The sequence below is a fragment of the Solea solea genome, chromosome 21 (assembly GCF_958295425.1).
Source record: "Solea solea chromosome 21, fSolSol10.1, whole genome shotgun sequence".
Classification (NCBI taxonomy): Eukaryota; Metazoa; Chordata; class Actinopteri; order Pleuronectiformes; family Soleidae; genus Solea; species Solea solea.
In genome coordinates, this window is record NC_081154.1 from 8015993 (window position 1) to 8039644 (window position 23652).

A 23652-nucleotide genomic window follows, 5' to 3' on the forward strand; every position below is an offset into this window, starting at 1 on the left:
AAATCTAAGAGGGGATCTGGTACCTTAGGGCCAGTCACTGTGACATTAGACGTCAACGATTAGCAGATAAGCAGGTTGACAAGATGATAGACTGTGTGTGTGTGTCTGTATCTGCTCTAATTGACAGTTCAGTCCAGTAATAAAGGAGCAATTATAGTATTTACAACCAGGGATTTATCACCACATTGCAGTTGCTGAGTTGATGGTAATAACTGTGAAATTATTTCTTGAATACGTTGTAGATTGTACATTTACATCAGCGGCAACAGAAATAGAAGAACAACTCTTCCAAGTCTTTAAGACCATATTTCTATTTTGTCCATTTCTGTAATATTTCATTCAGTTTCTCATGTTTGCATCATGTCCCTGGTTCCTTTTTTAAAGTCATCATCTTGCACTTATGTTGAGCTGAATACAGAACACCAATAATTTGTTCATTTTAGAAGCAAGTGACTTCATATTTTTAATTTATTTTCCTGCTTTTGGTTTGCATGTGGCATTTTCATTCAGTTTATTTTCCTCATTGTCAATTTAATTTGCATAATAAAGGCAGAGCAACTGTTTAATTCAGGTGTTTTTTTAGTGTTACTCAAACTGGATTACATTTGGCTTTTGTCTGGCTCTATTTTTAGCCGCACAGTGCAGCTCATCTATGAAGGAGAATATCCTGAGCAAGCTGAAAGTTTTTGATGTATGAATTGCTGAAATCGGCTGAAAAATGCAGGGTAGTTCAGGGTTGTTGTTTTTTGTGTGTTGGTATGAGGTATTGACACACATCGTCAATGGTGACTTGGAGACACAGACAAGTTAGTTCACTAATGGCAAGATAATATCACAATGAACCTGGTCCACCTGGTCGTAGCTCGACTCCCAATCGCAGTATCCGGGTGTGTTAGATTGAGATATTTTTTGAGATATTTGATTTAAAACACTTTCCACCGGACTAACGCAATAATGCCTTTTTTTAATGTCACGCAAACGTGCTCGGTACTGTATGTACTCGCTTTGTTGTGAAATATTACATTTCTCTTGAGCCTGTATCTGAAGTATGGAAACATTTCAGATAAATGTATGTAAAACAATTTGTGTTTTGAGGAGAATTTATTTCATAGACATTTACATTTACACAGTACGTTTAACAGGGGCAGTCATTCTTTATATTCGGAATGTTTTGTGTCTAATACAGTGACCATCTGGAGTTCTCCATTTTCCCATTTTTCTGTTCATCTGTTACCACGTGAACTGTTTGGGAGGAGGGCTTTTTTTTTTCACACATGCAGATCAGACCACATGTCCTGCTTTTCATCGGCTCACATCTGCCACTGTTGCTGAGAAGTGCATCCCACCAGGGGAGAGAGAATATACTGTACTGCTGCTGCCTGGTGCCTTTAAATACTTGCATGTTCCCTCCTTACAGCAGCACCCTCCCATACTCATACTCCACACTGACTCAGCATGTATGTGAGAGGCAGAGGGGCGGGATGAGGACGAGGGCAGGCCCGGGTGATGTGAGCTTGCTAATTGGCTGAGTGCGAGCACTGCTGCTTGGGGAGGGATCGCTTGCTGTTCTGGCCTAGCCTGGTCAGACAGGTTTGTGCTGACTGTCCTGCAGGAGAGGCGGAAGGATAGATGAAGATGATAGGGATGGAAGAAGGAAATGCAGAGAGGATGAGACAAGATAAGCCATGTGGGAGGTGTAAATCCTGTATGGATGAAGCGGCTGTGTTTGGGGGAGAAGAGGTGAGTGTGAGATGGCAGGAGGAGGAGGAGGAGGAGGAGAGGATAGGGGAGGAAAGATTCTGTTTCTGTGTGTCTTTAGTACAAATGAAGCTGTTTCCCGCAACAACTCAGGGTTGTCCGGGATAAACAAGCACTAGGAGGGAGCTGACAGCTTCACACCACCATATCAGTGACACGCACATGTGCAGGTCATGTTGTAAGACTTACGAGCAGGTGACTGAGAAAGTGAAACTCCACAGTATTTTTGTTTGTGTGTGTGAGCGAGGGAGACTGTGAAGACGTGTGAGGGTGTGTGACATATAGAACCAGATTCACTCTGTGTGAGCATGTCCGTGCATGCAATGCCACCCCTCTCTAAGTTGCAACCGTTAAATGTCATTAATGCAATTGCTCTGCTTCTGCAGACTTGTTTTTGAAACTCAACAACAGCTCTGTTTAGCGTAGGCGTTAAGCATTTCAGTCATTTTACTCGCATCATTAATGTTAAATATTACAGCCGTCCAAACACTTTAGACTTGGTTGTAAACCTTTAATTGGATTAAACAAGAGATAATCTTTTATGAGAAGCATTTGATTGTTATGTGTGTATAATGTGCATCCACATGTAATATGACATTTGATTACCTTTAGGTTTATCTTTTCCCTTTTATGTTCAGGTAAATTTCTGTCCATTTCTCTCAAATAAATATAAAGAGGGTAAATCTGGGTAAAGGTCATTTAAAGGTCCATTAAACCAGTGGAAAAGAAGACATTATTTTGTCTCTGATAGTTTTTATCCCCTTGATAAGTGATAAGAATTTTTCACCAAGTCTGTTTCCGTTTGCCCCCACATACATATCTTGTTTTTAAAGAATATGAGATTTGTATAATTGCAGTGGTGGGTGGAAGTACACAAAGTGAATAAAGACTTAAGGTTAGGTTAGTGTTATTGTTCAGATCATATTTCAGATCAGTAAAAACATTGGACCTTTATGTGCAGAGTGCATGGTTGGAACAGCTAGACGGCTAAAGTCAGATAATCGTTCAGTACCACGTGAATTAAAGTCCATAAAGTGTTTTATTTTTCATATATTATAGTGACTTACAAATGGGTTTCTGATACATCACATATCCTCTTAATGTAGAGCTGAATTGACTGTTTTACTGATTTATTTAATTATTTTAGAAAACGCAATCAAACAGAACTGGCAAACACATTTTCCTTCCTGTCAAATATGAGCATTTGAAGATGTAATATAATATTTTGGATGTTTTACTTGGACCTAACTGAAAACATTTTAAAGAAGTAACTCTCCCTGTATGTAATGAGCGTTCACTGTTGTGGTATTTTCAATGATGCTTGAAAAATCCATATTATAGTCTGAAGTATTCTGTCCAGACAGACATGATCCTACAAAGCAGACACAATAAGGTGAGCAAAGGTCACCTGCTGAGAAAAAGAAGCTTCTGGTCTGAAAAGCAAATTACTTTAATTGAGACCTTAAATATGCTGCTGCTTGTGAATCTCTTCAGGTGATATATTAAATCCAGTGCTGGCCACATCTCAGGGAGTCGCTAAGGTTTTAGTCTTTTTTTAAAAAAAAACATTACTTTTCCAAAGTTACATCTTGTGTCCACACTTTAGAGTTTTAGCACGCTATAAAACAAGGACTTCTGCAAACCACTGGCCTCGCATTTGTTCGTAAACGCCAGAGTTTTCTTTGTCATTGTTCATTCCATGAGTAAAAAAAATAAGAAGAGGCGCTGAATGGGCAGCAAGGTTTTGGCCCATGCGTCACCGATTAAACCTCGCTCTCCCTGTTTCTCGCCGTCAATAAACCTCTCCGCGTCCTTCCTCTCTTACTCAGACGCTGGTTTTGTGCCGCTTGCATGAGTCACCTCTTTTGTCTGCGTGTGTCTCAGAAGGTAGTGTCAGGAGGGAAAGCTGCAGACAGATTCAGCTCTGTATCAAACTGCAAACAAAGTCGTATCTCCAAGACAGCTTTGACACTCGTGTCCCTTGTGTCTTCTGTATTGTAGCTGCAGCGGTGAGTGGAAGTTTGGCCACCTTGAGCGGTGTATTTAGGGTGTGAGTGGTCTGCCAGTCTCTTGGGAATCTGCATGAGCAAGCGTCTTGCAAGCATCACCACATACAGTATGACGTAACCTAATATTACGCACTCGAGTGAACAATTGTCACTTTGATGAGCATGAGTGGATGATTAGAGGTTCATCTTTCACTGTGGCTGGCCTCCAATATCGTAAACTCTCTGCGTGCTACTGACCTAAACTGCACAATCTGTCATGTTCCTGAAATCATAGCTGCTGTTGCAGAGTGCCAGGAAGTAGCAAGCTGAAGGCTAATATTAGTTTGACCCACCCCCCATAACCTCGACCACCGACACCCCATCATTTCCCACTGCTGCACAGGCTGACTGGGGTTTAATTACCTGTGTGATTTGACTCGTAAATGCCCAGCACTCGGTTTAGTTTGTGCGTAGAGTATGTGTGCGTGTGCTCTGCAATATGTGTCCGTGTTTACCTGTGTGTGTGTGTTGTTTTCTCTCAGTGTTGTGACCCACAAGGACAACAACAAGAAGATGAGTCATCAACACTGAGTTCTGTTTATTAAAGTATGAGGTATAAAGATGTTGCCGCTGCTTACGCCTGTTATCCTCAGTTACACTTCTCCCATCATGGTCTCTTAATTTCTTTGTATTATCCAAGCTTATCTTTATTGAGTATTTGCACAAGCAACAAGACACGCAGAGGCAAGTAAACCAAAATCATATCTGTTATGTTAAAGCTACACAAAGAGTGACCAGATTTCTAGTTTCTGCAGTTGGAAAATACTACAGAATACTAATGAGAGTTCACATTAGTTTACTTGTTCATTAGGGCTGGATTTATGGATTACTAAATTAATCTTAAATCTTCTTTTGATAATCGATTATTCGGTTTTAGAGGGGTTTTTTTTATAATTAAATGGATTTTTCAGCTTGTTCTTTCTTAAAACAGAAATATTATCGTTTGTGGACAACATTTTCGTGAAAACAGTCAACAGATTGTGATGTGAAAATCATCGGTAGTTGCAGCTCTATTGTTGATTAATGTCAAATGCAGGACACGGCAAAGCTTATTTATTTGTATAGGACATTATCATACACAGAGATGATTTAATATGCGTTCATATGCAAAAATAAAAGATGCACATGAATAAAAATTAATAAAACTTTACTTGCTGTATAAATTAATGTTTTCAAAGAGAGAGCACACAACCGGTGCACAAAAGGATTATGTGAGTACAGGATTATGATGAGGAAGTGAAGGCAGCACAGAGAACACAGCAGTTTTTAATTCGTGTGATTGAATTGTTATCACTGTAAATCATGCAGAACACAGCAGGTGGCGAGCGGTAATGGTCGATTTTCTACTGTAAATGTGTTGTAGTGCAGGAGCGATGGTCTCCCCAGAGCCACTGCCAAGTTGGAGAACTGTCAGAAAACTGGCACAGCTGCTGAAGCAAGAGAGAAGAACTCATGTTTTCAGTATAACTTCATTTTCAACATGCATTCAATATATAATACGTGTAATCCACAATATTATTCAAGAATGGTGCTATGCAGTCCAGGGTCTAACCAATCAGATCTCAAGGTGAGCAAGTTTTTTAGAAGTGTGATTATAAGAGGTGCTAACACATGGCCAGTGCTGACTTCACACTGTGTGCCCCCTGGCACACCAGCAGCAAAGTGACCTAGTCTGAGACATGGGACGCTCAGCCTTACTGAAAACATAGCGGCCAGCAGGTACACACAATCTACACTTGCTTAAGTCAACAACATGTTAGAACTATCTGCCTTATCTTGCGATCATACAGTCTTGTGTTTGTGTGAATTTTTGGAGCTAAATTTTGGAGATTAACGTGTTTCTTCAGGATCTTTAAGTCTTTTTAACTGATCTACAGTTCGGCAGTGTTCGCTTTGATTCTTGTGTCGGACATCGCGCAGAGTCATGCTATGTCGAGTTGGAACTGGGTAGTGGAAAAGTGCCATTTGTAATCTGCTTACTCCCTGCTAACTAAAACCAAGGGAAAATCAGTGATTTTACATGGTACACAGGAGATTCAGCTCTCTACTTCAGAGCTTTCAAACGATTTACTTATATGAGGCAGATCTTGTATCCCTGTTGGCTAAAAAAACACATAACAGAATGAGTTTAGGAGAATCCGCAAATGCATCATATTTTCGCTTTTTATCCACATGTAACCAGAGGTTTGGCAGCAATGCAGCACCAGATGCAAAACTGGCATATATACTACAGCATTTAGTGTAATTTTAGGGGATTTTGTGCATCTGAAGGCATTTCTTTAAACAGTGCTGTGTTTACTTTTTTAGGACAATTAAGAAGGGAAGATTCTGTTTCCTTGTGTATGAGGCCAGTGTTTCAGTACCTCATACAAGCACACATTTATGATGCAGCCACGGAGCCAGGTCGTCTTCCTCTCACCTCTGTAGACAGTGGGACCCCACAGAGCCACCAACGACTGGACAAAGGCCCCCTTTTTGAATGGTGTAGCTGTGGGAACAATGGGTTTGAGGTGTGAAAATAACAAAACAGACGTGTGAGTGTGAGAAATGGAGAGGTTGGGAAAGTTGGTCGCTAGTTAAGGGAAAGAGGAAAAGAAAATTTTGTTGCGTTTAAAATGTTCTAATTCTCCAAGCAAAGGCGTCATTAGACGGCTTTTAATAGATGTAAGAGTTAAAACTGCGGCAAACCGCCAAGAAATGTGCTGTGACTTCATGCGGAGAAGCTGGATACAATAAGAGCCGAAAAGAGAATATGCTGGTGGGATTGGTGGGATTGAGCTTGCTCTCTTTGAAGTGAGGGCAGAAACATCAGCTGGGGTCAAGGAGGGACTGTCGCTCGTCTTTCGTGCCAACCCGCTTACAAGTTCTCTTTGTTCTGTCAACTTCAATTCTCGTCACACACGTTCTCTCCCACTGCTACCATAAGGCAACTCCAATCTGTCGCTGCTGGCAGCAGTCGGGAGTGCGCTGTCCTCGTTTGAGTGACTTTTCTATGTCACACAACAGTTCTATTGTGTGTGTGTGGTGTCATTACAGAGCAAAGTTGTTCTGCAGGAGAATCTAACAGACTGGTGACAATTGGAAGGAATTCAGATTGAAAGCCAGGGGATTTGCCTTGACAAAGAGTAAAAAAAAGTGGGTCTCGTACAGAATTTAAATGCAGTGTCACAAACACATGTAGCGCTGGGTGTTTTGTGCATGATACACCCAAGAGTGTAGTGTGGGATGTGGCTGAATATGCAAAAGTGAAACTATTCCGTGCTCCAGTCGACTGGTGACGACAGTGAAGATCCACTTCAGTGAATACTGTTACTTGTGTACAGTTTTAACAATTAATTTTTTACATCTGTATTATATTATGTATTTACATTAGAAACAACCCTGACAATCCTCTTCAGGAGTTAGATGTAGGTTACTGGACATTTTTATTATTATTCATAATAATAATAATAATATGACTAATAACAGCATTAATCATAAATTCATTTCAGAATTAAAGAAGCCTCTTGGGTGATGATTAAAAACCTTCTTTTTTAGTCATTCTTGGCAACCCTGCTGTGTCTCACTGATGTCAAGTGAATACTTGTGATACGATCCGACAAGTTTGTGTTTACAGTAGCAACTGTGCCTTTATATTTTAGTGTGTCCTTATGAGCATTGCTGTGATGAGCAAAACTGACGCTGTTCAGTTCAAATAAAAGCCACAGTGAGGTGTGATTGGGGACCAGGATAGGACTGAGGATAAATATCCAGGTTAGGTTTAGTGGATATTCACTAACATTAACAACCTTAATCCCAGCTTCACTTTGGGGAGCTGTCATGTCGTTCATCTTCACATAGTCATTGGCCATACATTAAGATATTTATTGACGGGATTGTTCACGGGAAAAAGAGACAATGAAATGTCAGAAAATCATGTTTTTATCTTGCATAATCTGAGAATGAAAAAGATAACGGCTCCCATTTTCTTTCATTCACAGGTATGAAGAATAGGGAGATGTTGGTGGCGTCCCATGGGCATGTTTGTCCTCTGGCTGTTCACTGTGTGTGTCTCTGTCCTGCACACAGACACTCTGAGAGGGAGAAGAAAGACCGTCTTAAAATAAACTGACATGCACCACTAGCAGGAAAAAAAACAAGCCAAAAAAAACCCAAAAACAACAAAGAGCACTGAAGACTCTTCTTGTTTTCATTTAGCCCCTGCTCCATTTCTGTTTCTTTGTCCTTGTTACATGCTCAGAGGAAGTCATGTCTCAGTCGGGAAACGTCCTTCATCTGTATGTTGAAGTGAGGTCTGCCCCTGATCAGAATGGAGGAAAAGCAGCATTTGGAGAAAATAAGGAAGGGATTACTTCGGTTAAGGACAGTTCAGCTGAGCTTTTGTCTCAGTTAGCGACCCAGACAACCTGCCAGACAGTCACCAAGTCCTCCACAGCTCATCTGGTTAAGGACTGCACACGCAGCCCTTCTCAAAATACTGTTAGCTTTCAGCTTAAGCAAGCCAGCAACTCACCAACAATCAGCAAAAGCAATTTGCCCTGTGAAGGAGTCACTGCCTCATGCTTTTCCCCAGCACCACCTTCCAGAAAGATTGTCCCACACACGTCTCCTATTTGTCGGAGGTTGGACAAGGAAGAAGTCAACAATGGGACACGGTCTGTGGTCAGCTTCAGTTACGTCGAGAAGTCCAATGTGAAGACGGTGGACAGCCCGCACCATTCTGCGTGTGTCAGAGGGACCAGAGAAGAAAGATCCACCCCCTCTCACTATCGAAAACGGCTCAGTGACCCAGTTTGGTTAGGGAGTCCAGATTCATCATGCAGCTCCAGTCCGAAACTGACTTACCCATCACCAGGAAGTCACCAGCAGACATTCTCTCCCAGCCTTCGTCATCCACCCTTGGACCCCATTGGTAGGGCAGCTACCCAAAGGGCTGTCGAGGAGTTTGGCTCTCCTTTACTGAGGATTAAACTGGCTCATGCACTTGAGTATGCCTCATGTTCACACGTCAACAAACAGCCACGCTGTCAGTCCTGGGGTGGATCTCCTGTTCAACGTCAGAACATCAATGCAAACCCCAAAGACCACTTAAGAGACAGGAGTCAGGCTATTTGTGGGCTCCCTCGGAGCCCAGCTTCAGACCAGCTATCCTCCCAGTCCAGACACTCTCCTCAGTCGAGGCCGTGGTCCTGTGTAGAGACCCAGAGTCTTCAATGGTCAGGAGAGGAAAAAGCTGTGATGGGAAGCCCAGCCACCCAAAAACATACTCACAGGACCTCTAATAGGAGCACTTCACCAAAGGGAGCAAGTCTCCAACTTGGCAATAATGTAGTTGAGGGATTGAACCAGTTAAGTGACATGAAATCCTCCTCTCCAACTCACAGCCCTGAAGTTGCCCACAAGCTAGCAGAGGAAGCTTCCAAAGTATCTTCTATTTTCACAGAGGCAAGAAGGTCCTCATTGCACAATCCTTTAGGTGAGCTTACAAGCGCCTCAGTCTCTGAAGAATTTCACAATTCGCCTCCAAATGCACAACAGTCTAAGCAAGTGCTTAAGATGAACATCCCTTTAAATGACCAACACATACCAGCAACTGACAACACTGACTCTCACCAGCCTGAAACCTCTGTCTTGCAGTCACATCCACGTGCAACAAACTCATATACTAATTATGACACTCACCAGGAGAACTGCACTCAGAAGTCCCAGCAACAAAGCTCAATTTTTACTGCAGCTCAGAATTCTCCTGCTCTTCCTTCACGTTTTTTTCGTCCCTCGCATCCTCCCACCGAGTTCAGCTCTCCATTGAGGGACCCTAGGCTATTCCAAGCTGAACTCCGTGCACCAGATACCCCAACTCTACATCGCCGTCAACCCCCACAGTATGCTGGGGATTCCTGGTGCCCAAGCCTGGACAAGAAGGAAGACCTGAGCAGTTTTGAGAAAGGTGACTGCACTGAGCTTGCTCGTAGGCTCTTTATCAATCAATGTGTTGAGGAGGCACCGGTCAGCTGGACATCCAGGCAGCAGTGGGGGAATTATGTGGAGAATAACCCAAGACCAAGCCCTGAGTCTGGACTTGCTTCCAAGAACAGTAAACCTCCTGATAGTCATGCCAGCCAACGGCACCAGCCAATCAGTCCCACTACCCAACAGAAACGGGCTGAGCAGCGAAGGAGAGAGATTCTGCTTCTGGGACCAGTGGTGCTGGACTCTCCAGAGGAGGATGAGGGGTGTGATGAAGATGGTGATGGCACTGGTATGGAGGGATACGGGGCAGGGCATCAGGCTCGCATGCAGAGGATTGAGGAGCCTCCAGAGGCAGAACAGAATGGAGCAATGGGAGTTTCGTCCTCGCGGAGCTCCAGTGGGGTAACAGGCAGCGTGGGGGACAGGGATTGTGTGTCCCTGGAGTCAAGCCAGTCTAGTCACCAGAGCAATGAGACTGGGGCTGCTACTTCAGGAATACAGGTAAGTACTGAGTGAACTCAAAAAGCTAGGGGTCATGAAGCTCTTAGCTTAGCATAAAGACCAGAAGCTGTGGCATGGAGGCACATTGCACTCTACGCTTTTCTGACAGTGTACTGTTTAAATGAACGAGACAAAACATTTTTGTAGATGTATCTTGAAGACAGACACGCCAGCTGTTTTCTCTAGCATTCAGTTTTTATATAGCTAACTGCTTCTTGGCTCAAGCTCAAAAACTCATACATTCTCACACATGCAAGAGCAGTGCTGGTCTATTCTCCCTTTCACCCCTGTCAGATTTGTGTTCTTAAATGCTGCACTGCAGAGCTGTAGACTCTTGATTCGTCTCTTTGTGTGCGTTAGACGGATAGTGGCTGTGCAGTGCCCATGCCCTCGCTCCACTGTCAGAGGATCGCACGTGCCAAGTGGGAGTTTTTGTTCGGAACACCTGCTGAGGAGGCTGCCACCAGAGGAGAGAAAAGTGAGCGCATGTCCACCTCCTCTTCCTTTTGTCACTGTAAATTGGCTTTAATACTAAACCAGAGATTAGATGTTTTTGGGTAGATAAAGGAAGCAACAGCACTTTAAGTCTTCGTGTTGGAGTGCTTCTTTAAGTAGGTTAGGTATACATGTAGAAACAAGTCAGAGAAAACTTGTTTTAAACGAATGCAATGCCTTCAATATAATAACAAGGTCATGTAAAATACCTATACTATAATTAAGACTATCAAGGCTATTCTTCTTCTAACTCATAACTCCATAAGCATAAGTACACACACATTACACTTGTTTTCATCTTACAGTGAACACAAAACCTCTCAAATGTTATTTACTGCCTAAACAATTTGGAAATCCTACGCTACTAAATCATTTTAGGCAGCTATGCAAAATGATCTGAATTAGTTTTCTGCAGTTAGGACTGAGATTAAAACAAAAATGCTGTTTGTGTATTACTGTCATTTCCGTAGATTCTACATAGTCTTGCTGGTTTAAGCTTATCATTTTTTTATTATTTATTTAACCTTTATTTACACAGGTAATCTCATTGAGACCCGTTCCCAAGAGCGACCTGTTTACCTAATCAGGAAGTAAGAATATGTAGAATAGCTGCAGCTCTACTGAATCTAGAGGCTTTAAAACAGGAGTCTAGGTTATTGTAGTTGACATCACCAATTGTTGCCATTTGGCAAATTTGCGTATTTGTATGTTTTATATTTGATTCTTTTAATTTGCAGATTCTTTGGAGTGCTCCACAGCTCCTCCCAGTGGTAACTCCAGTGAGTCTCCCACTCCGACTCCCCCACTCTTCCTGCCTCTACTCTCCGCCAATCACGAGGTGCAGCATGTGGAGGTTGAGCTGGTGACCCCTCCCCCTGCCATTGTCGGGACATCACCCAAAACAGGAATAATTCGCCGGACGCTCAAGTATTCCGAGACTGACCTGGATGCCATCCCACTCCGCTGCTACCGTGAGACGGACATAGACGAGGTGCTACTTGCCGAACAAGATGATGCCGACTCAGCGTTTGGGAGTAACCGCAGTGTGCAGGGCAGCAGTCCTCTGGGGGGTCTGGCACACAGAAGGACAGACAGGCAGGAGGTAGATGAGAAAAGAGGCACGGGGGAGGAGGAGGAGGAGGATGATGAGGAGGATGAGGACGAGGAGGAAGAGGAAATGGTGAGCTGGGCCAGTGTGAGGTTGCAAGGAGACACCAGGAAGCAGCAGTACGCAGCTCAGGAAGAGCCTGCAGTTTTTGGACACCTTCTAAAGAGGTGAACATAAGCAAGTGAAGCTCAAGCCTGTGAACACACAAATGAAACGACATTCTGGAGAGACAGGATTTTCCTCTGACCTAAATTTAGATCTAAAAATAATCACACTCATAACCTATTTTTCAAGTTGACTGGGGACTGTTTTGATGACATTTTAGCATTAATTACATACAAATCTAACTATTGGGTCTCAAGTGAAACATGTAGATGGAGTTAATTGCACATTATGAGTTGACACACATTTAGTATATTGTTTATGAACACAGCTGTGGATGTACACAGAGATGTGACACATGCCATCAATTCTCACAAAAAAAAAGTTTTTGAAATGAATTCAAATGTAAGTAGCTACCAGATTTGCTGATGATTATGAGGTGTTTCACAGCTACACTGTTGCCATGTTACTAAAACCTGCCTTTTTCTCCAGACCTACGGAGACGTTTTTCGACAACCACCACCCAGCCCTGAAATCGCCCATCTTGGTCTCGGGGCCTCGCTGTGCTGCAGAGGACACTTTCAGCTGCCACTTTGAGAGCATTATCGAGTCCCATCGCGCTAAGGGGACCTCGTACAACAGCCTGGACAGTGAGGAGCTGCTGACCTCGAGCACCCAAACAGTCCTGACGTTCGATCTGCCCACGCTAACCCCTGCTATCCACGGGATGGTCTGCCCAAGCGCCAGGCAGATTGTCCAACTCAGCTTTGCTCCACTGGCACACGATGAGAGGCCCAGTTTCTCTGATTCTATCTTTACTGTGACCGGGGACTCGGATGCCACCCGAGCGCCCTCCAGTGAGAGGCTGAGCAGCGGGTCAGAGGACACGCCGCGCAAAAGAGGAGAATGTACACAGCTGGGGAGCAGCTGGTACAGCAACTCATCGTTCACTCTACCGAGGTGAGTTTGCATGCGGTGAAGAAAAGAACTTCCTCTGTACATTAAGTTTGATGACGTCGGTAAAAAGTGGGATTATGAGAATTATTGGCTAATGCTGAGGTAGTCCCAAACGTATTCATTGGCGAGGTAATATAATGTAGTTCCTGATGGAAAAGCTGGTCATGAGCATAATGCGACAGATCCAAATCAAAAACCGTGCAAGGAAAATGTTTGAAATTAAGTAAAACTGAGAGAGGAGGTGCAGAGGGATTTTGCTTTTCACTTTACATGATACACTGTTGGTTTGAAAAAAATATAAAACCATCTTAAAAGTTCAGCTTCACACTGACTTTATATAAATAAAGAGAACACTAAGTAAAACAAAACTGCCCATGATGACATTACATTATTATTCTCATGTGGTCTTGTCTTGCGCGCATACATAATTGTAATGTAAACATACTCTGTTAAGCATTTCTTAGATTAAATTCTTCTTGTATTTATTTATTTATTTACTTGTCTACTTACGTATATCCCCTCTGAACTGAGGTGCAAGTACAGTAAAATGACAGTAAAATGATTAAATATAAATATACAGTCATAGAAAAAGGCATGATACATTCAGTCTGTCCCACACAACAAATCATAAGCGGTTAGAAATTGCATTGTTTTTAGAGTAATGTTGCATACATGCATATTTGATTTTCTGAGGTCAGAAACCTGTAAATGATTTCAGTGTAAAGACAAAAGAACGAGTGTCTCTGTGTCTTTCTCCATCTACAGAGCAGTTCTGTTCTGCACCAGCTTAGAGTGAAGGTCATTAAAAGGCAGCGTGTGTGTGTGTGTGTATGTGTGTCTCTGTGTGTTAGACAATGGCAGATGGCGACAGTAGCAATGACGTATTCACCTTGACAGTTGAAGTCTGACTTTCCAAGCACTCTTCCAGATGCTTTATTATAAAATTTCAGGAATAATGAGGAGTCACAGTCTCACGTTTCCACTGTTTTAGAACTCGGGTATGTTAGCAAAAAATGTGTGTTACACTGCTTTTGTGTGACGTGGTGGTGGTGAACGTTGTTGCATTGACCACTAGATGGCATAGAAGGATAGCAGTGAGGCTGCCAAGTGCTTTTTGATCGTTATGAACCTGTGGTAAGTGGATTCATCTGTGCACAGGGAACAGAGATTGTCATTCAAGTGTGTGAGTGTGTACTTGTATTTATTGACCATTTGTCCTCATAAACACTGACCTTGTCAGGACCAGTAGTCCTCATGAAGACCAAAACCTGGGCCTTAATGAGGCTGAACCTTTTTTTCTGAGGAACTGGTTAAGTTTAGGGTTAAGGTGTCATTTGTGATTAGGTTAAAGTTAGGGTTAGGCAATAATTGGAAATAGTTAATTTAGGTTGTACAAATTAATGGAAGTCAAGAAGAACATATGTGTGTGTGTGTTTGTCCTAGAAAGGAATCTGGACTTAAGTGTCTGCTGAATTATTCAGAAATATTTTCTTTCATCTTCATTTTTTATCCACCCAAATAACACAATCTTGCTGCTTAGCTTCTTTTCCTTTTCCCCCAACTTCCCGTTGAAGCTCTTTAAGAGGACACTAGACCCACAGAGGTAAAGATTTGCTTCGTGCCGATCTTATCACACTTGCATGAGCAGCCCTGAAGCTGTGGAATCCAGGAGTGAGCCGATGAGAAGAAATATTTCTGAGAGCTTGTTCCGTACTTTGATAAAAGTTGGCATTCCACTCTCTTCGCCCCTCCCCTTCCCTCACATCTCCCTTTTCAAGTGCCCTGTACCATTAGACAGTGGTTCATTGTGCTGGGCTGCCCGTTGGACTGAGGGGGTGGGGTGGGGGGGGGTTCAATTATGCTGGGATACAATCACAGCAGAGGGTGACTCTGGGAATTCTCTCAGGACCTCTCGGCTTTGTGCTGGCACTTGATGAGACCATGCTAACAGGTGGCGGAGCCCAAAATGTGCTGCCGGGTTTAACCATGTGATTATAAACACTCCTTCAGGCTCCCGGTGAAGCATATTCTGTAAACAGACATGACAAAGGCTTTGAACGTTGACAAAAGGCCACCCCTTTTTCTCCCCGGGGCAGTTATGAGTGTTGAGGAAACAGTTAAAGGCACACACACCCAGTGGATATTGAGTTTAAACCTGACACTTTGTTTTCTCTGAAGGTGTGCGGAACGCGTACACTGGGAACAAGGTGGACTAGAATTTGTACAACACCCAGAGGATGAACACACTGAGTGTGTGTAATTAGAGCCACACAGAGATGAAGTGGACCAAATGGAATGAGTGAGTGGTAGAAAGGCAGGTTCTTGTTTTTCATGCCATGATTCGAATCCAAGGTCAACAGGGGACAGTGAGCGTTGACACAGTGAGGGAGAAAGAGAGAGGGAAGGAGGAGTGAAAAGAAGGAACAGAAACAACAGCAAACAGACGTTGTGGGGAAACACAGCTCTTTTGCTTTGGGGGAAGGAGGCTTGCTGTGAGGCTCGAATGACAGCAAACACAGAGGGAGAGTGAGAAAGTGGGAAAAGTGACCCATGAAGTCTCAGTTAAACTCGAAACTGGGTGGAGGAATGTCAGAGTCTGCGAGACGTTCCGGAGCAACTGCAGGTGTTGCTCTGCATTAGCTGCTGCTGCTGCTCCCTGGACTTTGCCGGTGATGCGGTCAGTTTACAACTCCAGGAGGAGAGTTAGGGGCAGTCTGAGGCAAGGTGTGGGTCCGGGCACAGCAATGAGGACACCCACTGTCTTCTGCTGTGATGGCTCATCAGCAGCTGGAGAGGACCAGTATTTGTCATTCAGGCGATCTTGCCACAGGTAGGTGGAACCTGTCTCTGTAGTGTACGTTTAAGGGCTAAGCTGTAAAAGTAAAGTGTTGTACCTTTTAGACAAATAATGTTTTTTATTTATCAAACTTACTCAATGTGCAGCATTTTAAACCTTCTCCTCAGCAGAAGTGCACACAGCTTTACAAGGCACTTGCATGTACAAATTATTCTGGAGAACTTGCCTCAGTGGGACATTTTTGCATATATATTTCCATGGTTAGTCTATTAAAAAAAACATTTTCTTTGCTTATTAGGCTGTTTTTCAGCATAATAAGTGTTAGATGTAGCTCTTTCACTTGGTCACACACTGACTCCATGGTGTTGAGATGAGAGAGCTCTGTGTGGACCAGGCCATCTGCTGCGGGACGTCTTGTCCTTCCTCTTTCTGAGGACAGTTGTCACTGTCCAGTATCAGTGCATCCTGGGTGTGCAGGCATACACACACACACACACACACAGCTTCACATGCACATTTCCCAGATTCAAAGTCTGTGTAAGAGAGCCCTACGATGCGAGTGCAACTTAAAGTCAGAGTAAAGCGATTAAAACCATTTTGGTCACAGATGAACCACGTACCCATACATACTTTGTTCCTCGTGTTGAGAGATTCAAATAAGAGTTTGGCTTTGTGGAGGAAATGCTCTGGGCTTTTTCAGAAAGCCAGCTTTCTCTGGTGGCGCTGTATTGATTTGCTGTGGCCATCTGTTATGACTCGAATGGTCACACAGTGAGAAATGTCACCGTTATGTTGAATTTTAAGGGAATGAACTCAGAGACCTCATCGTTGTCATCTATATTCTAGTAGAAGCCAGAAAGGTGTTTCTATTTCAGCGTAGTGTGGCATAACTTGATTAAAACATACAGTTCTGAACCATTGTATATATTGTAACCCAAATATGTCTTGAATAATCTGCCCCCTTATTTCACGTGACATTCATTAACACAACTAAAACCAAAATACAATAAAGTTTAATTTTGAAATACCAGACAACGCAGCCTCTCACATCACCAGTTCGTGCCTAAGGTATATTTCAAATTCTTAGAATTACAAATTAAAAAAAATTAAATAACCTTTTGTAAACAACACAAAAGAGAATAACATTTTAACATAACTCACTCACTCACTCACTCATAATATTTGATTTATTTTCTTTGGCTTTTCTGTCAGTATTGTTCCATATAATCTCTGAATCTCTGTGAATTAAATATCATGCTCCGTATGAATTATAATCACTGTCTCTTTTTTCAAATATTCTCTGAATGATGGAAGGTTGAAAGGAAGTTTTCTTCCGAGCTTTATTCACGCTCTCTCTTGATCAATCGTACTGTTTCATTTTACCATGCTTATTGTAAAGGAGTACAACTCGATGTAAGATCAATGTTAATAAATCATCATTTTTCTCTGAACCCCCCCCCCCCTTGCCTCAGTAGCAGTCCTCTCACATCTCAGTTTTTTTCCCTTTGTCCCACTTTTCAGTCTTGGATATCTGCAACATCACATGCTTCCCTTTCCCTTTTCCCCCCGCTTCCATTTCACATCCTTCTGTGCATGTCTAATGTGACTCTGATTGAAATCACTCATTCTGTCTGCTTGCCCCCTCTCAGCAGGGAGAAAGCCCGCCTGGCGACCGATTCAGAGCTGGACCAGGACCTCAGTGAGAGGCTGGGTCTGGGCAGCAGCGACACCCTCACTAACGGCAGCCACCGTGCGGATGTGGCGGCGGCCAGACGCCTCGCCAAGCGACTCTTCAACTTGGACGGCTTCAGGAAGTCTGATGTAGCGCGTCACCTCAGCAAAAAGTGAGCTGCCACATGGTTTATTCGCGACCGGAACGCACACAGCCGCGCCGGGACCGTGTAGTGGAAAAGCACCATTAGTATACCGGGACTCTTCTACTCTCTCGCCTTCTCTCTGCGGTTTTAACCTCCATCTTTGTTGGTGTATGCATCAGATGTATGCAGACTTATTCCTTGTTTGCATACCACGCTTCTGCTTCAGAAATCTAAACACAGTTTTTATTGGAAAGCAGTTATACATGTATACAAACATATTTAAGGGCAGTGTATTTAAGTTCTGCCAAGAAACTATCTCTAAAAGTTAAAAAATGGCAGCGCTGCAATCTCGTTAACTACCCTGAACACAATAACACTCTGACTACCTTATTTACCTCCATAGCCTCTAACAGCAAACAACCACAGGAGCGACCAGTTTGAACAACAAGGTATCAATTGGCCTGAAACCCATTGTCGTAATCTAACATAGGCTTCCATCTGCTACTCTTCAAGGGTGTAAAATACACAGCAAGCACGCTAACACACACCACTTCTCTTTGGGTGTATTGTGATGTTAAAATTCCTATTCATATTACTGTTTAGTTAAATTTACTTTGTGAAAGATCATGGTAATGCAGTAAAATTAGAATAAAAAACAACATATACTGTATTTATATCTATATATAGAAATCTATAGATATATATTTATGTACAACTTACTGAGAAGAAAGAAGAAACAAAACTGAGTTAAAGAGTTCAAAATACATGTCTTTAGTTTAGTTTAGTTTAGTTTAGTTTATTAGTTTAGTTGACAGGGACCATGTACAGAACCAGGTCTATGCTGGAGTTAGCTGAATAGCTCATTTGCATCTGTGGTCCCTCGGCAGGGAGTTTAAAGACAGTAAAAGAGCAACATCAACATTACAAAAAAAAACAACCATCATATAAAACACATAATAAATTTGGTGTTCTATATACAGCCATATCTTCAGAGAAATTTTAAAACTGTTAAAAGTTGCACAGCCTCTCCCAGTTGCTTGGAATGAAAATGCTGATTGCCCAAAAGCGGTCTTCCTAAATTTGGTGCAACAATCTCCTCTCATTGAGGCCCTGGACACCCTTACATTGTCCCTGCAGAGTGACACACATTGCTTGAGTGGTGGTGGCGCAAGGTCATGAATCACTTTGTACATCAAGCACATGTCAGCAAAAAACAGAAAACTGTATACGGTTTGCTGTACATCTCTTTATAATCTGTTACTGTAGTGCTCTATGTTGTTATTCCATTGTATCAGGTGTATATTCCTCCGCATATGTTATTTGTTATTTTTTTTAATGTCCATTTGTTTACAGTAACGACTTCAGCCGTATGGTGGTAGAGGAGTATCTGAGTTTCTTCAACTTCACAGGACTCACTCTTGACCAGGCATTAAGGTGAGAACATTGACATGTCTCTGGAATGTATTTCTGCTTTTAGATAAATTAATGAATGTAATACTATAAAAAAAAAAGAAAACAATTCTGAATAAAATGAATACACATGTGGTTTAAATACAGGACATACACTGAACACATTCATAGCCTAATAATACCAATAATAAAAATTGGGAAGGTAAGATAATTATTTTTTGCTTGTCACACAGCATCATTTTAAATTGCTTAGTGTGAAACTAATGTTTGCTAAATACCCAAATCTGTATGAAACCCTTTGCCTTGATTAGACAGAGTTTTATCTTTTATTTTTGTTGTTAGGTTAAACAGTATGTGGTGGAAGATATTGTTTCTATTGTAAAACACTGCCATCTAGAGGGCAACTTCGGCCCTGCACTTAAAGTGACAAACAAACAGATTTACATGATGTTCCTTTTCATTTATTCAGATTTTACTGATACTGAGCGTGCACGCCACGACTCTATCATCGTTAATCTGCAATAGCATCTATTTTTAAGTAGTCTGTATGTGACTGTGTTGTGTTTGTGGCTGCAGGACTTTCCTCAGGCAGTTTGCTCTGATGGGTGAGACTCAGGAGAGGGAGAGAGTGCTGTCACACTTCTCGAGGCGTTACTGGGACTGCAACCCAGACGTCATGCCGTCAGAGGGTGAGTGTTGCAGAGTGTGTGTGTGTGTGTGCTTTCACTACCACAGCCATATGTCTGAAGTAGGTAATTTTGATGTTTTAAATAATGCATAATAATACATTACACTTTGGCCAGTTTGTGTAGTGCCACTGTAGTGATTTACTTTACATATTAAATGTTGATTAAAATGGGCATTGGCTGGCAGTTTGGAGCAGTAAACAAAGAAGTGGCTTTATACTATTAAACTATACTCTATATTTACCACAGTGTAGAAAAATGCATAAATTACCGACTATAAAATCTCTAGATCGGAAATCGGCCAGATACAAATACAATACAATACAAAATCTCTGTCTGTAAAAATGTAAATAGAAATTGGCAAAGGCATTTTAGCTGAGTCATGTTTGGGCTGTTTATTTCTTCTTTTTGGGAGAACAATATTTGTTACACAGTTGGAGAATGATGGCTTTAAAAATGACTCGGTACAAATGTTGTGTTGTGAACAGCTTCATGGCTCATAAATGGTAAGACAAAATGGTGGTATCATCTCATCCCTACCGACTATATTATATGATTTTAAGTATCTAAAGTAGCCCCGAAAAAGGATACTTTTACAATAATAAATATTATATTACTGAGTGTATTATAATTAGTCATGATTATATCATTGCAGTACATTTGCACGTTTATTTAAATGGCCTATAAGTAGCCTTCTCTATATTCTTTGTTTTTAATAAACTCATAATACTACACTTATTTCCTGATAATTCTTCCCACTATAATTCTGTATCTGTAGCTACAGTAACCATGGCTGCCAAATGTATCCAATATCTCATACTGTATGTAATCTAATATTATCCACCTAATTAAGGTGTGGGCAAATTAGAACAACCACTATTTTGTGTAACATACTCCATATATACATATATATATATATATGTGTATGTATGAATGTCTCAGAGAAAAGCTAACACACACTTTTCATCCTTTAGATGCAGTTCACACTCTCACCTGTGCCCTGATGCTGCTGAACACCGATCTCCACGGTCAAGTGAGTAGAGCGAGCGTGTCTTGTTTTATTCGTGTGAATGCGTGCAGAGAATTTAATACAGTACATGTATGTGCACACACCGTAGAGCTGTAGCAGGCAGACTGAAAAGATCAGTGCACTGAAGAGCTGCATTCTCCTCGAAGGTCTTTTTAAAGCAAAGCTGGATTTTATAGGGAATGTAAGTGTGATTAGCAGCTGATACAGGTCTGCAGGTCAGACTGCGGAACTTGACCTTAGCCGCAACACATCCCAATGACAGAAGTCAGTTTAAAACAGGGTTATGTTTTATTGTCTTTTGATAAATACATTCACTGTTTCTAAATCATTGTTTAGGTATTTAGAGTATTAGGGCCACGCAGGAAGAAAAACATTTTTTTTGCCCTGACGAGATTAAACTCGATATTTCGAGAACAAAGTTGGATTTTATGTGGAGATTCAAGTCATGTTGTTGTCTTTAAAAACAAAATGGCAAACCTTCAAACGTCCAGTCATTTCATTGATTAATAAATCAATTGGACTGGGTGTAATTAAAGTAACTCATTATAATTCAACAGCTAATTCAAATGCCAGTACAATATTACACTGTATTACACACATTTTAAAATAAACCTGAAAAAAATCCCATTTAAGTAGCTGAAAAATCAGAAAACGTGTTTTTATGATTGAAAAAACAGAATCATCCATTAACAAGATAGTTAACGAGTAATTTAGTAATCGATTAATCAAATAATCGTTGGAGCCCAATGTGACCAAAGATCCAAAGATCAATGTGACCATGTTTCCATCAATTCAGCAGTAATCAGGGTCTTTGCAATAATAACTGTGACATTTATCATACCAGCTGCTCTGTGGATTACTCTCTACTGCAGTGTCACATTTTTAATTATGTGAACTATAGTGGAGTGAGTTAAAATCGGGTAAAAATAAGTCTGGTTAATATATAACCCTTTGCACAGCAGCCATTTTGTCAGGTGACAGTAGGAAGCGCAATATGGCAATTACTCATTTATTACATATCGAAGTACCAATTTTAGATGAAATATTGTCCTAACCTCCACTTTGTTTTGCACACTTTTGCACACACAGTGGGCGTTTTAAATGTGTTCTTCACACAAAAAAACCTGAGAACAAGGATGTAAAAATGAGCATAGGCCCTAGGAAACGCACAGGTGTGAATAATGAAATGAATGATGGCTAAGTTCCATTTAGCTGGCTCAGATTTGGCATGCATGCTGGTTCACTGTCACACTGTCATGACTTATAGGAATGGAGCAGAGCCATCGGATAATATGATGATCTACAAAACAAGTCAGATTGGCCCCCCCCCGGGTCTTCATGTTGTTTAATTGATAAACGTAAAAACAAATCACACAAGTCATTCAAATGGATCATATCAAAGCGGCAGTTTGGGAGTTGGGACATTGAGCATGAAATTAAACAACAAATTAATGTGTTTGGGTTTTTTTTTTTTGTTTTTTTCAGAACATTGGCAAAAGGATGTCATTCACACAGTTTGTCGGCAACCTGGAGGGACTGAACGAGGGCCAAGATTTTCCCAAGGATCTGCTCAAAGTAAGCTTTTCTCAAGTCTAATATAGCAAACACACACGCGCGCGCGCACACACAGACACGTACGCACATGCTGTCATATGCAGACTCACATCCCTAACTAGAGCGAGCAGACTGTGTGTGCCAGCACTGTATTGTCCCTCAGATCCTCGCGACAGAGCCTGCCTGTCTGGCCTGCGCTCACTGCCAGCTGGCACTCACGTCGTCTCCAGAGCGCCGCGATCACAGGCCTGCCTGCGCCCACCACGTTCAGCTACAGCGTGAGCTGGGAGACCAATTGTGTTATGTGATCTGGAAAGGAGGAGAATGAGCCACAGCCGCCCTTTTTAGTTATCTGCGTGTGACATCAGAAGCGTTAGATTAGGCTGTTGTCTTAATCCGGTCGGGTCTGGTCGAGACGGGGGTTCAGGGCGGAGGCCTCGGGGGGGAGGGGGCCACGTGATGTGGTGAAACAACTCGATCAATGCAGGTCGCCTGGCGCGCCTAACGACGATGCTGTTGATTACTTTTGTCTGCAGAGTGGTCCGTCAACACGCCACAGGGCCGTGAAGTGCAAGTCAACAAGTTGTAATGGGGTATTTATAATGCATGAGCGAGAATGAGAGAGAGACAGAGAGTCCGTCTGAAATGAAGGGAATGAACTCTGAGATGAAAAGCTGTGCCGGGTTATTAAGGGCAAATAGTATTCAAGCTGCAGCCATGTGACCGCGAGCAAAGTGAGGCAGAGAGAGAGAGCAAAAGAAACAGTCTGACAGGCGTGCATTAGCAGTTTTGTTCATGCTTTTACAGATCCAGGAACAGTGGTTTTAAATCATGCGCTCCACTCTGTCTTACCCGCCTCGAGCAACACTCTCTATTCTCTCCTTTTTTTTTTGTATTTCTCTTATTCTCTGACTCTAAATGTTCTTCCCTCTCATTTTCTCCTTATCTCTGCTCTGGTGAAGTTAAATCTCTGTCCCTGGACGTTGTCTCTCCCTCTCCCCGCCACTATCTCGTTCCACTCTCCTTCACCTCCACCCAGTTTTGCTCTGTTTCCTTCCTGCTTGCCTTCACAGTCCTGATCTGCCTTCTTCACTTGTCCTCTGCTCTGCGGGATTGTGTTGCACAGCTGTTCATAAATACATTACTGCTTGTGTGTGTGTGTCTTTGTGGGGACCAAAACACTTGTACACCTAAGGGAGTGAGGACATTTTGAAAGCTCCTTACATTTTGTCGCTCCTTAAAAGGCCTTTTTTCCAGGTTTTTAAGATTTTGGGTAAGGGTTGGGTCAGGAGTAGTTATGGTTAAGATTAGAGTAACTCTCCAGAAAATGACTGCAAGTCAATGTAATGTCCTCTGAAGTCCTGGACACCAGACTGTGTGTGTAAGGTCTCGCTCAATTCTTCCTGTCCCTGCTGTCCT

General features: G+C 42.2%; 1 protein-coding gene across 4 annotated transcripts in view; it reads left to right on the forward strand.

The window, feature by feature from the left end:
* The window catches only part of LOC131448320 (PH and SEC7 domain-containing protein 1-like), a 56105-nt gene that overhangs the window by 7223 nt on the left and 25230 nt on the right, over positions 1-23652 (forward strand). For 2 of the 4 annotated variants that reach the window (XM_058620659.1, XM_058620661.1), the window contains exons 1-10: positions 1638-1740; positions 7787-10277; positions 10638-10755; positions 11510-12047; positions 12475-12942; positions 17386-17580; positions 18907-18987; positions 19540-19652; positions 20624-20682; positions 22165-22254. In XM_058620659.1, the coding sequence (XP_058476642.1) occupies positions 8055-10277; positions 10638-10755; positions 11510-12047; positions 12475-12942; positions 17386-17580; positions 18907-18987; positions 19540-19652; positions 20624-20682; positions 22165-22254 (3885 nt within the window). In that variant the 5' untranslated portion in view covers positions 1638-1740; positions 7787-8054. Of the gene's footprint in view, positions 1-1637; positions 1741-7786; positions 10278-10637; positions 10756-11509; positions 12048-12474; positions 12943-15129; positions 15770-17385; positions 17581-18906; positions 18988-19539; positions 19653-20623; positions 20683-22164; positions 22255-23652 lie in introns of those variants that run through there. The other 2 variants (XM_058620660.1, XM_058620663.1) reach the window with 2 other exon arrangements.